At 61.5% G+C, this 13,446-nt stretch overlaps 1 protein-coding gene and 1 long non-coding RNA gene across 2 annotated transcripts; both read right to left on the bottom strand.

The window, feature by feature from the left end:
* Positions 1 to 4,107: 4,107 nt before the first annotated feature.
* Positions 4,108 to 10,843, bottom strand: LOC139598642 (uncharacterized). Its single transcript, XR_011681969.1, has 3 exons — positions 10,604 to 10,843; positions 8,396 to 10,069; positions 4,108 to 8,129 (listed from the first exon to the last, which is right to left on the bottom strand). It is a non-coding gene; the product is annotated as an uncharacterized lncRNA (long non-coding RNA).
* Positions 10,844 to 11,971: 1,128 nt separating this feature from the next.
* On the bottom strand, positions 11,972 to 13,446 carry CRYBA4 (crystallin beta A4). Its single transcript, XM_071445266.1, has 5 exons — positions 13,408 to 13,446; positions 13,184 to 13,302; positions 12,858 to 12,999; positions 12,618 to 12,760; positions 11,972 to 12,202 (listed from the first exon to the last, which is right to left on the bottom strand). The coding sequence occupies exons 1-5, from the start codon at positions 13,444 to 13,446 to the stop codon at positions 12,055 to 12,057; spliced, it is 591 nt and encodes a 196-aa protein (XP_071301367.1). The 3' UTR covers positions 11,972 to 12,054.

The following is a 13,446-nucleotide window of genomic DNA, read 5'->3' as shown; positions in this document are numbered from 1 at the left end:
CCGTGGCTTGTCCTCTGCACTGTCCCCAGCACTGTGGGTCCCCAAACCTGGCCCCGACCGGAGCCAGCATCACCAGGCCGGTCCCATCACTCCTAAACATCCCCAGAGCTCCACACACCCTCTGCCAGAGAGCCGAGGCATTTCCCACATCTTAAAAAAAAAAAAAAGTAATTAAATGGAAAGGTCGTTCTTATTTATTCTTTTGTTACACAACCCCCGAGCTACCAAATAGCGAAATTAAGTCTTGGAGTATTTAATGAAGGATCAGGGAAAACAGCTCATCATTTCAAAAAGCTGTTCCCGGTGCAAAGGCACCACACGGAGCGGGGCCGCTCCGCCGGGCACCGCGGGAGCTCCCGGGAAGCTGCCCCGGGGCACCGGGCAGGGCTGGGCACCGGCAGCGCCGCGGCCGCCGCCCGATGCGCTCCCTGCTATACTCACAGGGGAAGGATTTTTTTTAATAGGGCCCCATGGAGACATCAGAGCAATTTTCAAGGAGGTTTGAAGCCACCGGGAAGCTTATTAGATCCGTTCTGCAGAGTTAATTTGATGTTGGTAATCAGCGAGCAAGTTAAGCAGTTAAGGAGATGGTGGCTGCTGAAGGGTTGGGCTGTTTAGCCGCCTTGTAAGCAGTGGTTACTAATGAGAGGCTCATGAATATGGATGAGGGATGATTACAGCGTGGAAAGGGCAGTCGGCAAACCATAAACCTAATTTTAATCTTTTTATTATCAAAGTCACGTTATTAATAATAGACTTTACCTTGAGACCGAGCTGGATCCGGCAATTCCTGCGCTCAGCAATGCCCAGCACCAGGGAGGGGACAAGGATGGGACCCACCACGATGTGATGAACCCCCATGATTGGGGACCTCTTCCATCAGCACAGGATGGACCAGCAGGGACCCTCAGCCTCCCTCCTTCCCTGTGCTTGGACAGGGCCACAAGGAGCCAGACCCTGAGACCTCCTTGTCCTGCCCCAAGCACAGCAGCCCTGTCCCACTGCCACCATGGGAGTGCCACACCACAGCTGGGCACTGTCCCTCAGTCCCGGAAAAGGACAGTCCTAATTGTCTCCATGTCTAATTAATTGTAATTATTTTCCTATGGCACCGCTGATACTGGCACTGGTGTAACGAGGCAGCAGCTCCTGTGTGAAATGCTGAAGCAAGGGATGTAGAACATGTTAAGAGATATTAATCTACAAATGAAAATGATTTTAATTGGATTCTGCTTTTGGGGTCGGGTCACTGCTCCATTTTCAATCAGAGTTGTCCAGTCAGCAAAGCAGCAGCACAGCCCTTTCATAGGGAAACAGCGAGTGGCTCGCAGAGGTTAATAGGAATGTTGGAAAATAAATAGGTTATTGATTGATAATAACAATAAGCTGACTCCAGTCCTACCTTGGTGACCTTCCCTCACCCAACTTAGAGAAAACTCAGTTAGCATCTAATTATGGATCGCCTCACAATCCCACATATTAATGAGAGTGTGGCTGCTCGGGCCTGGAGCTGCTCCCGGTGGAGGGAAGAGCCCAAACAGGGTTCATCCCAGAGAAATCAGGATCTGGGACCCCCTGGCATGACATGGAATCACAGAATGATTTGGGTTGGAAAGGACCTTAAAGCCCATCCAGTGCCATCCCTGCCAGAGACACCTTCCACTACCCCAGGTTGCTCCAAACCCCATCCAACCCGGCCTTGGGCACTTCCAGCCACAGCCAGGGCTTCACCACCCTCAGAGGGAATAATTTTTCCCTGGTACTCAACCAAAAACCTGCTTTCTGACAGCTGAAAGCTTTATCCTGGTGCCCAACCAAGCCCCAGCCCCTGCCTTGTTCTGCAGTGTGGAAGAGGGAAGGACCAGAGGCGGCTCAGAGCTCTGTAAGTGATACTTTAATTGCTTCAAGATGGGCCAGGATGTCCTGCCTTCAGCTCCAGCCTCACTCAGTATTCCACATGTGGCTCTTGGCTCTGCTCGCTGCAAGATATGGGATGGACAGAGCTGGCTGGGGGAAAGGGGGCAGCAGACGGTGGGCAGGGGTGGAGTTAAGGAGGATTTTCCTTGCCCAGGGTGAGCAGGCACCCTGGGGCACTGCTCAGCAGCCCCAGGGGAGCTGCAGGCAGGGCGGATGCCCGCAGTTTGCGACTTTTCCCACTTAAGGTGGCTCAAAGCCCGGCTGTGTCCCTGTGAGGTGCTGGGGACAGCAAACACAGAATGCTTCCCGGGATAAAGCTCCAGGATCTGAGAAAATCCTGGATAAGGGTGTGACTGTGTGACAGCTGCTGCATCTGCCTGCCGGCCGAAAGGGAGGGGAAGATCTGTGGGGTTTTCGATGCCCTATTTGCAGAAGTGGGAACAGAGACGCTGATCCTGTGCAGTGCAGGGACTCGGGCAGAGCTGTGGACGTGGAGCTGCTGCCTGGGCTGAATCCCTGCCTGCTTCCCTGGCTCCCTCGGCAGCTGCACGGCCGGGAGCAGCGCTGGGGCATTTGGGAAAGGTGATTGGAGCATTTGGGAAAGGTGATCGGGGCATTTGGGAAAGGTGATCGGGGCATTTGGGAAAGGTGACTGGGGCATTTGGGAAAGGTGATTGGGGCATTTGGGAAAGGTGACTGGGGCATTTGGGAAAGGTGATTGAAGCATTTGGGAAAGGTAACTGGGGCATTTGGGAAAGGTAACTGGGGCATTTGGGAAAGGTGATCGGGGCATTTGGGAAAGGTGATTGAAGCATTTGGGAAAGGTAACTGGGGCATTTGGGAAAGGTGATTTGGGCATTTGGGAAAGGTAACTGGGGCATTTGGGAAAGGTGATTTGGGCATTTGGGAAAGGTAACTGGGGCATTTGGGAAAGGTGATTTGGGCATTTGGGAAAGGTGATCGGGGCATTTGGGAAAGGTAACTGGGGCATTTGGGAAAGGTGATCGGGGCATTTGGGAAAGGTAACTGGGGCATTTGGGAAAGGTGATCGGGGCATTTGGGAAAGGTGATTGGGGCATTTGGGAAAGGTGACTGGGGCATTTGGGAAAGGTGATCGGGGCATTTGGGAAAGGTGATTGGGGCATTTGGGAAAGGTGACTGGGGCATTTGGGAAAGGTGATTGGGGCATTTGGGAAAGGTGATTTCGGCATTTGGGAAAGGTGATCGGGGCATTCCCGATCCCTCCGGCAGAGCCCTTCCCGCAGGGCCCCTCTGTGGCAGAGCCTCGCGCTCGCAGCCGCTCCCCAAAACGCCCCGGATCCATTCCACAGAATCGCAATTTGATGCAAATGAGCAAATTTTTCCTGTCAACACGGGCTGGGGGCTCTCGCTGTGACACCACGAAACGCTGGGGAAATAAACGCGGCAGCTCGGCCGCTGCCCTCCCTCTCCCCGGGACGGGATGGAGCCGGGAGCCCTCCCCAGAGCCGGGGGTCTCCAGGCTCCCCCTCCGCAGCAAGGCAGGCGGGAGCCGCGTCCCGCTCTCTGTGTGCCAGGCTGGGACCGCAGAACCGTGGGATGGTTTGTGACGGAAGGCATTTAAATCTCATTCCTTCCATTTCCCGTGGGCAGCGACACCTTCCACTATCTCAGGTTGGCCGCTCCGAGCCCCATCCATCCATCCTGGCCTCGGGCACTTCCAGGGAGGCAGCGGGGCCGCCGGGCTTTGCTGGAGCACGAGCTCCACCTGCCGCCCCCTCCGAGCCCGGCCCGGCACCGCCGAGAGCCCCCGCAGCCCCCGCCGCGCTGCCCCCGCCGGCCCCCGGGGCTGCCCCGGCTCGGGGGCGCCGTGGGCTCCGTGCCCGCCCCGCTCCCCGCGCTGGGTGACGGCCCCGCGTCCCCAGAGCCACCAGCCGGGCTGCCCGGGGGTGCCCGGGGGTTCCCGGGGGTTCCCGGGGGTTCCCGGGGTCCCCATCCTCCTTCTCCTGCCCTCCTTCTCCCCTTCACCCACCCAGCGCCCCTCCGGTCCCGCCCGGTCCCCGGTGGCCCCGGTCCCCGAGGTGGCTGCGGTGAGAATGGCCTGTCCTGGCCCCCCGTGCCCCCCATGGGAGCTGGGGCACCCCCAGCCCAGCCTCACAGGGTCCCCCAGCCCCCCACGCTGCACAGAGACAGAAAACAAAGACAGCGAGGTGGTTGCACACTTGCCATGTTCACAGTAGACTTTACAGGCAGTGGGGACATCCTCGGGGCTGTGGGGACATCCTCGGGGCTGTGGGCACTTGTGGGACTCCTGGCCAGTGCCCAGCCAGCGTGGCTGTGCCCGCAGAGCAGGGGCAGCCCTGACCAGCCTGGGCAGGACAGTGTCCCCAGGGCTCAGCTCTGCCCGTGTCACTGCTGGGCTGCCCTGGCCACACGTCCACCACCACAGCTGGAAGGAAGGGGGGCTGCACATCCTGCCCCTCTCCACACAGCAGAGAGGGATGAACAGACAGACAGATCGACTCCTGCCAGCCACGGGGACTGGGGAGCAGGGACAGGGAGCCCTGAGGTGCAGGAGCAGGGCAAAGGAGTGACCTGGTTGTTTGGTGGAGCCTCTCTGCCCTCCTGCCCTGCTCTGAGGGGTGGAGCAGCCACCCACGGGCACTGGTGGCCTGTCCCCACTGTGCAGGCTGTGCAGGGTGACATCTGCCATCCTCTGCCATGGAGGTGACTCGTGGTCCCACAGCTCCCCTGGGTGACCAGCCTTGGGAGGTCCCCCTGTGCACAGGGGGCTGCTCTGGAGCAGAAAGGGGGGGTCTGTGGGGTGGGGTGGGGAGGAGAGTCCCTCACAGAGATGGGCTCTGACAACTCCAGCCCCGTGCTGGTGCTGCTCCTGTCCTGTGCAGGAGCCCTGAACCTGCTCACCCTGGGCCTGACCTGGCTCATCCTCCTGTCCCATTCCTGTCTCTGTGCTCCCTACTCTGCCCCTGTCTCCCCTTTCCATCGAACACAGGAGCACCAGCCCTAAAACCCATCCTGGTGGCACTGGGGGATCAGTGGGATGAGGTGGAGGCTGGACAGACACAGAGCTGGGTGGGGAGGGGACCCCCAACAGCCTGAATGAGACCCCCCCAACTGAAGGAGCAGGCTGGGCTCAGTGCCTAGCAAGGGAGGTGGCACTGTCATGGGACCACCCAGGAGACCCCTCTGGCTCTGCCTTCGGTGACAGTGACATCAGCCAGTGACACAGGTCTGGGGAAGCCCTGGCCATGAGAGCAGCGAGCACAGGGCAGAGCCAAGAAAGAGCAGCCAGAGCTGGGCCCTGTCTGGGTCTGCCCCCCTGAGAGAGCTGCCACAGTCTGGCATATCCGCCCAGCAGCACAGGGCCACCATCCTCTGCTGGCACACAGGGACAGCTTGGCTCTGTCCCCCTGGTCATGGCAGCCTGAATGCCATCAGTGCCTTGCCACGTGCCAAACCCCCAGCAGCAGGCCAGGGCCTGGATCCTTCACCCTGGCAGGGTCCCTGCAGAGGCTGGGGATGTTCATCTGGACAGAAAGCAAAGGCCAGGCTGTGCCCCCATCACCTGTGACACCCACTGCCCAGCCCTGTCCTTGGCTGGGGCCAGGGGAGCCTGCAGTGGGACAGTGACACAGAGCTGAGTTAGTCAGGGCCACGCTGCCAGCAGAGGCTTCCACATGCACCAGGCACAAGAGAAACTGTGGAGAGACACAGAGGGGGAAGAGAGGAGCCCAGGAGCGCCAATGCTGGGAGCAGCACGAGAACATTCCCCATGACAGGTGACCTGGGGCCTCAGGAGAGCCCCAAGCACAGGCTCATGGCAACAGCTTTGCTCTGTGGCTGAATCTCTCTGCAAACTGGGTTTGCTGGGCCTCTACAGCCATTAATGGCTTTGTACTGTCCTTTTGCCACTCAGCCTCTTCTCCTCATTGTGCCACGTGAAATTTCTTGGGAAAACAGGCCAAGAGGGAAATATTCAAAGCACCCCAGGCTGAGCATCTATCTTCTTTCCCATGGTACCAAACGGGAGCCAGGGATGCTCAGCAGCACGGAAAATCGAGTGCTGCAGGTGAGTAAGTCCAGGAGGAGCCACTGTCACTTGTCATGGCAAACAGCACCCGAGAGGCAAAGTGCAAAGAGAGTTGTTAGTAGCAAGAGAGAAAGAGTCAGGGAGGATTAGTACAGTGGGAACAGAAGAACAGGTTAGTAACAGAAGCAGGGCGCTGGTCTGCCTTACAGGACACACACACTGGAAGAGAAATGAAGAGAAAAGCAGCAATGGTTAGTTTGTTTAATTCAGTTCAGGAATGTGTTAGTAACAGAGATCCACTGGCTTAAAAAGGAACTGAAAAGCTTCTGCTGATAAAACCGTTTTAGGCTCCTAGTCAGCACCAGGCTCCACAGGCAGAGCTGGGCAGGGCGAGTGGGGAGAAACCCTCTCCTCATGCTGCCGAGGGCAGCCCGGGCCAGGGGCTGCTGGTTCCCTCTCCTGTCTGGGGCAAGGGCTGCTGCTCCCCTTTCCTGACCAGGGCAGGGGCTGCTGTCCCCTCTCCTGCTGGGGAAGGGGCTGCTGTCCCCTCTCTACCCAGGGACCAGCAGTCCCCTCTCCTGCCCAGGACTGGAGCTGCCCAGCCCCACTCCTGCCCAGTGCTCTCTCCAGGGCTGCCCCTGCCTGTCCCTGCCTGTGCAGCCTGGCACTGACACCTGGCACCTCCAAACCCTTTTCCCAGCTTTTCTGTTCCCCTTTAAAGGCAGCGCTGCTGCCGTGGTTAGTGGGCACGAGGCAGGGCTGCTGTGGGTTAGTAGGGCATGCGCTGGGCTGGTTAGTGGGTTAGTCCGTGTGCCAGGGGCTGTGGCAGCCCCAGGGAGGGCACAGGGGTCCCAGCAGGTTAGTAGGTTAATATTGGCAGCATGCAGAGCCAGGCCTGTCAGCAGCAGGGCTCTGGCTCACAAGAGCAGGAGGCGGTTGTGGGCTCTGGCGTTTGGGAAGGTGTTAGTGGAGGGTTTAGCTGGTGCAGCAGAACCTGTCCCTGAATGAAATGCTCAGCAGGCATCTGCCCCTCTGATCCCTGCCAGGGAGGTACCAGAGGCCCCTCACAACATGGGCTGCCCACCCCTGGTGCTGGGAAAGGTGGGAGACAGGATGCATGGAGGACACAGCCCCAGCAGTGCCCAAAGGACTCTGAAGGAGCTCAAGAAGCAGAAGAGGAGATGGGGAAAGAATCACTGGCAGTGTCTGGGGTAAGGGCTCCAGCAGAGACCATGACAGCTGCTCCAGGACTGCCCCAGCTCCCACTACACGTGCAGGGAGGAGAAGGTCCAGCAGGGAAAACCACCATGGAGCAGAGGAAAGGTGACCCACAGCTCACCCCCTCCCCATCAGAAGCTGCCTCTCCATGGGGCTGAGCACTGCTCCAAGAGCTGCAGGAGCACTGTGCCCCAGGAAACAGGGCTGGGATGGGGCACCCAGGAAAGCCTCTGCCCTGAGTCCCTCTGGGTCACCTCCTCCCACAGCATGAGCTCCTCTGGTCTCCAAGAGACACTTTTCCAGTTCAGCCTCCAAGGCTGTGACACCTGCCATGAGCTGTGTGTGCCCCCGGCCCACTGTACCCCTGTCCTTGTCCCTGTGTGGGGACATGGGCCCGAGTGGCTGCTTGGTGAGGACAGGGTCCCACCCTTACAGGGCCACTGCAGAGGCCATGGCAGGAGGATTCACTGCCCATGCTCCTCCCCAAGCTCCAGGATGCTCCAGAAAGCACCAGGACTTCACCAAGAGCCAGAGGGAAGGGCAGGATCAGTGGGGACAAACAGAGCCCCTGTGGGCTCTGCCCATCGTGTCACCATGAGGAGCTGGCACAGCTCTGCCCCCACTCCCTTTTCCTTCTCCCTCCTCCTACTCTGTGCTCAGAGCAGGGGACAGGCCTGGGGGCAGCAGTGGGAGGCAAGGACACCCCAGCACCTTGCAGGAGAACCGTGTGCATGCTCAGCCCCGTGTCCTCGGATGTCACCACCGCATCTCCTGGGCTGTGTCCCCTGCAGTGGCTGGGCTGGTGGCTCCACGCCATGGCAGAGGGTACCAGGGTGCTCTGCTGGGGCCAGCCTGGCTCTGGCATCGTGTCCTGGTGGTGATGGCAGCTCCTGAGCCTGGGTCCCCTCTGGACATGGTCAGTCTGGCCAGGCAGGAGCTGGGCCGTGCCCCTGGGGTGGTGGCACTGAGGAGCAGAGATGCTGTGAGACCCGGGGCTGTGGCAGCCACCCCCTCCCCACTGCTGGGCACACGTGGGGGACACATCCTCTCATGCAGGGGGCCCTGGGGATGGTGTGAACCCGTGCACCCTGATGGGGCCCAGAAAGAACCCTCCAGGAGATGGGGCCTTGAGGAGGAAGGATGATCCCAATTTCCCAGCACCTCCCTTCTAATGAAGGGGTGGAAGAGCATGGGGCTGGCACTACCTGTGTCCCCTCCCCAGAGTCCTACCTGTGGTCATCACTAGAGGAGTGCTGTGCAATGTCCCCTGTTCCACATGGCTCTGTGGGGCAGCGAGGGGACTGTGTGAACAGACCTCAGGTCAGTCATTAGCAGCTGCAAAAGAAACAACCAACGCAGCAAAGGGAGAGAAACAGGGCACCATCCTCGGGCACGGCCCAGCCAGGGGCCTGGCAGGAGGGTTGGGCACAGACCTTCCTGTCCCTGTCCCCTTGCAGAGTGAAGGAGCTGCACCAGGCACAGGAGGGGCATCGGAACCACCACACCAGAAATGGTGGCAATGCCCCAATCTGTCCCAACCCCACTGGAGGCAGGGACTGATTGCCACTGCCCCTGCCCCCTCTGTCCCTGCTGTGGGGTAAAGCTGAGCCACTGGGACCCTGCTGTTCACAGGCACTGCTTAAACTGGGGCAACTGGTGGTCACAGCCGTGCTGTGGTGAGCGCTGCTTCATCTCCTCGGGGACCTGGGGACACGTGGCCGGTGCCAGCAGCCAGGCCATGTCTGTGCCCTGCCCTGCCCTGCCCTGCCCTGCCCTGCCCGCCTGGGCAGACCAGGACAGCAGCAGGTCCCGGGGGAGCGGGGCTGTGGTGACTCTGCAGTTCAGCTGCTTCCCGCGGCTCATTGTCACCACACTCCGCAGCTCTGCCGGCAGGACAGCCCCTGCCGTGGGGACAGCACGTCCCAGCTGCGGTGGGAGCAGCGGGAATGAGCTGGGGAGACGGCACTGAGCATCTGGCACACGGATCCCCTGCTGGATCCGAGCGGGAGGTGCCTGTGCTGGGGCAGGATGGCCTCTGCGGCCTGGGAATGAAGCACATCCCTGGGGACAGGGAGGGAAAAGCAATTTTGTGCAGACAGGACTCTGCTAAACCCTCATCTTGGGCGTGAGCTTGAGCTGCCTCTGCCACACGTGTGGGTGGCACATACAGTGGCCCTGGGGGCTGGGCACCCGAATTAAATGGGGCTAAACCCCCTCCTCGAGTGAGGAGAGAGGGAGGAAGAGGAGCACAAGCTCCACTGGGGGCAGGAGGAGGGAGATGAAGGCACAACAGGCGAGAGATCCCAGAGAGAGGATCTCTGGGATGTGGCATCCGGGCATCCTGAGCCCCCAGATGCCACAGGGTGGGCAGACACCCCGGCCCTGTGCGCTGCCAGCTCTGCCCGACCCTCGCTGCCATCCAGCACAGCCCCGGCTCTGGCACAGCCCAGGCTCCGGTGCTGCTGCAGGGGTGCCGGGCACTGCTGCCTTTGTCCGCAGCCCTGGGGCTGGGCAGCCCGGCACAAAAGGGGTGTGAGGGTGTGAAAGGCTCCTTGCAAGCCCGCAACGCCTGAAAATCTGATTATTTCTGGGCTCCTCCTGGCTCCCAGGGCAGGACCTACCCGCACACACAAAAGGCTGCGAGACAATGAGGGAGAGAAAATGGCTCCGCAAGAAAAGCGTCTGCCAGGTTAACGCGGAGGGGAGGGAAGGGCTGGGCTGTGCCCTGGGGCTGCTGGCCCAGCCTCGCCTCTAACCCCCGCCTAGGATCGTCAGCCTTAGGAGAAAATGGGGACTTCGAGACAAAGCACTAAAACAGCATTTTGGCTACAAATCTTCCCAGGAGCATTGAAAATCAGGCAAGAATCCATTTACCTGGCAGGAGCCCTATTCTTGATGAGGATTCTGAAAAAAAAAAAAAAAAATAATATATATATATATATATATATATATAAGCAAGCAGTGCAGCAGTTAGTTCTGATTTGGGGGAGGGGGGACTGCAGTCAGTGTCCGATGGGGGGGCCAGGCTGCCCAGCGCTGCCTCAGGACCGGGACCACCGGGATCACCGGGCCGGGATGTGGCCGGGAATGCGCTGCGGGATGTGCGGCTGCTCCTGCCCTAACAAAGGGAGGGGACCCGGGCTGTCCCCCCCGGGGCAGGAGAGAGTCGTGCCGGGGTGGGGGGGGCCTCTCCTGGGGTTATTTATAACCAGGGAATAATCTATTGAGAATGGGGGTATTTTTGGGGCATGGAGAGGGCGGATCAGCCGCATCCGCCGGCCCCGCACCTCCCGGAGCGACGCCCGCAGGACCCCCCGAATCCCGGGGGTGACATCGCCCCTGCTCCCGCCCGGAGGTGGGGGCGGCCCCCGGGGCTCCCCGCGCCCCCAGAGCCCATCCCCGCCCGCAGGGAGCGGAGCCGTGTCCGCGGTGCGTTACCTGCTCCGGGGGGCCGCGCTGGGGCCGGGGGGCGCCGGTTCCGCTGGCTCCTGCCCGCCGCGCCTCTCCTTTGTGCTGGAGCTTTCCCAGAGCATCCCTGAGGAAGAGGCGGCCAAGCAAACTCCTCCTCCAGCAGCCCCCGGCCCCCCCGGCCCTACCTACGGCGCAGGAGGATGCTGCAACTCGCATTAAATTTTAATGCTGGAAATGCGGCCGAGTCACCTTTTCCCCGCACCGCTCCCGCATCGCTCCCGCTGCAGGAGACCCTGGGGACCGTTTTGCCACGACAGCCGCTGTAAATGCCACTGTCACCCCCTGCCAGGCATCGTTTGTCGTGATGGGCTCACCACAGCCATGGGTGTGACCCGGGGGACACAGGACAAGGGGGACAGGGGGTGTGGAACCCACCCCTGGGGACACGGGGGCAGGATGAGGTGGGGACGGATGGCAGACAGAGCAGCCCGGCTTGGGGACACCGCCCTGTCCAGGGACAGCCCCCCCATGCCGGGGACAGCTCCCCTCCCGCCCGGGGCTTGTGACAGCCCCTCCGCAGCGCTCTGCAGCTGCTGGGCTCCCGCATTGTTCTCCAAGTCCCCGCCGGCTCCCCAGGGACCCCTGGTCTCGCCGCCAGCTGCCCACCGTGCCTGGCCATGTGCTGGCCCCGCTCCCGGACCCCGCGTCCCCCCAGGGCTCTGGAGCTGAGCAGGGACAGGGCGGTACCCGGGACGGGGGGTGACAGGAAGCTCCGCTCCTCGGGTCTCCCTGGCCGGGCTTGCCCTGGGGTGCAGGAGGGTTTCATCCAGCCCATCCCACAACTTTTTGTTTCTTCTTCTATTTAGCCTTTTTAATTGTGATTTCCTGCGGAGAGAATCTCTTGCTGGGCAGCATTCCCTCCGCTGGTGGCCTTGCTGCTGCAAATGTCATGCATGGGACATTTTCACCACATCAAACGTTTCCTCCAGAGCTCTTCTGAAATGAGTTTTGTTTTTTTTTCCAGAGCAGCCTTTCCCGGCTGTATTTCCAGCTTTGGCTGCACACTGGGTGTGCGGGAGTGAGGGATGGGTGCTGGGATGGGTGCAGGGGTGTGTACAGGCGGGTGAGAGTGCTGGGATGGGTACAGGGTCTGCAAGGATTCAGGGATAGGTGCACATTTGCTTGATCCTGCAGCTCCTTTCAGCCCCTGGCAGGTGCTGGAAGAGCAGATGGTGTCTGTGGGGCCATGGGATGTGGGGGTCCTACAGAGCACCTGGGCAGAAAAATTCCCCTCCACCTCATCCCTGCCCCTGCAGAGCCCCGCTCTGCCCCTGGGAATGGCATCACTCCCGGCCATGCACCCCCATGGTCCTCATCGCCAATTGCCAGCGCCACTTCGGACAAGTGAGCCTTTATTGAGCTTTGTCCCCGCTCAGGGGACAGACGGGGCCCGGGGCGGGGGAGCTCCGGCACCGCGGTCACTGCTGGACCCTGCGGATGGACTGGACCTGGCCCGTCTGCGCGTGGGACCCCCACTCCCGCACGTGCTTGTACTCGCCCGCGGGGCTGTCGCTCTCCAGGAGGTACTGGAAGCCCCGGTAGCCCGGGTACTGCGAGCAGACCCACCTGCGACAGAGCAGAGAGCCGCCGTGACCCGGGGCTGCCGGCACCGCGGAGCCCCCGCAGCTGCCAGAGCATCCTCGGCCCTGCACCTGCCACAGCATCCTTGGCCCTGCTTCCAGAGAATCCTCGGCCCCGCTGCCACAGCATCCTCAGCCCTGCAGCTGCCACAGCATCCTCGGCCCCCCAGCCACAGCATCCTCGGCCCCACTGCCACAGCATCCTCAGCCCCTCTGCCACAGCATCCTCAGCCCCTCTGCCACAGCATCCTCGGCCCTGCAGTTGCCACAGCATCCTCAGCCCCGCTGCCACAGCATCCTCAGCCCCGCTGCCACAGCATCCTCAGTCCCTCTGCCAGAGCATCCTCGGCCCCTCTGCGCGCCCCGGCGGTCCCGGCAGGCTGCGAACCCCCGGTACTCACGCTCCGGAGCGGACAAGGAAGGAGCCCACGGTGCTGCTGCCCCAGCCCAGGGCGGGCAGCGAGGGGCAGTCGTCGCTCATCTCTGCCCGCTTGCCCTGGAAGTTCTCCTCCTCAAAGAGCATCAGCCTGCTCCGTCCGTGGTCCTGCGGCCGAGACGGGCACAGCTTTGGCACTGCCACCCTGGCCAGGTGTCGGCTCCGGGGGCCGCCCCGCGGGGGGAGCCGGGGCGGGGGCACTCACGGCGCAGGCGATGGGGCGGAAGGAGCACATCCTCTCCACGTGGTAGGCGTTGCTGCCGCTCCACGCCTCCCAGCACGGGTACTCGCCGCGCTCCAGCACGAACTGTTGCCCCTGGAAGCCGCAGTGCTCGAAGCCTGCCCACCTGCCGGGGCGGGAGGGGTGAGACCCCCGGCGTGCCCACCGCCCCTCTCACAGCCGGGCTGTGCTCGCTGCGCCCAGCGGTGCCCGCAGGAGGCAGCTCGGGCAGCAAAAGGCGCTGTGGAGGCCTCCACGCTCCAACCCCCCTGCTATCCGTGGGGTGGCAGTGCCCCGGGACCCCCACTCACGCCCCGCTCTCGATCTTGCAGGAGCGCACGGTGCTGAAGCCGTGCTCCGGGGTGCTGTAGCAGTCGGTGGTGAACTCGTGCCTCTTGCCCTGGAAGAAAGGCTCATCCCACACCACCATCTGGGGGAAATGGAGGGAGTCAGGAGGCTCTGGGGATGCAGATATCACAGCCCCATTCCCGGGTGTTCACAGGGCATGGTGCTGGTCCTGCCCGGGCTCCCATACCTTCCAGAGACCGGAGGATTTCTTGCAGCGGTGGCTCAT

The sequence above is a fragment of the Agelaius tricolor genome, unplaced genomic scaffold, assembly GCF_023055355.1.
Source record: "Agelaius tricolor isolate 1412-34295 unplaced genomic scaffold, bAgeTri1.0.p SCAF_20, whole genome shotgun sequence".
In the NCBI taxonomy this organism is placed as follows: Eukaryota; Metazoa; Chordata; class Aves; order Passeriformes; family Icteridae; genus Agelaius; species Agelaius tricolor.
Note: the sequence above shows the minus strand (reverse complement) of the source record. Positions and strands in the feature narration are given on the sequence as shown.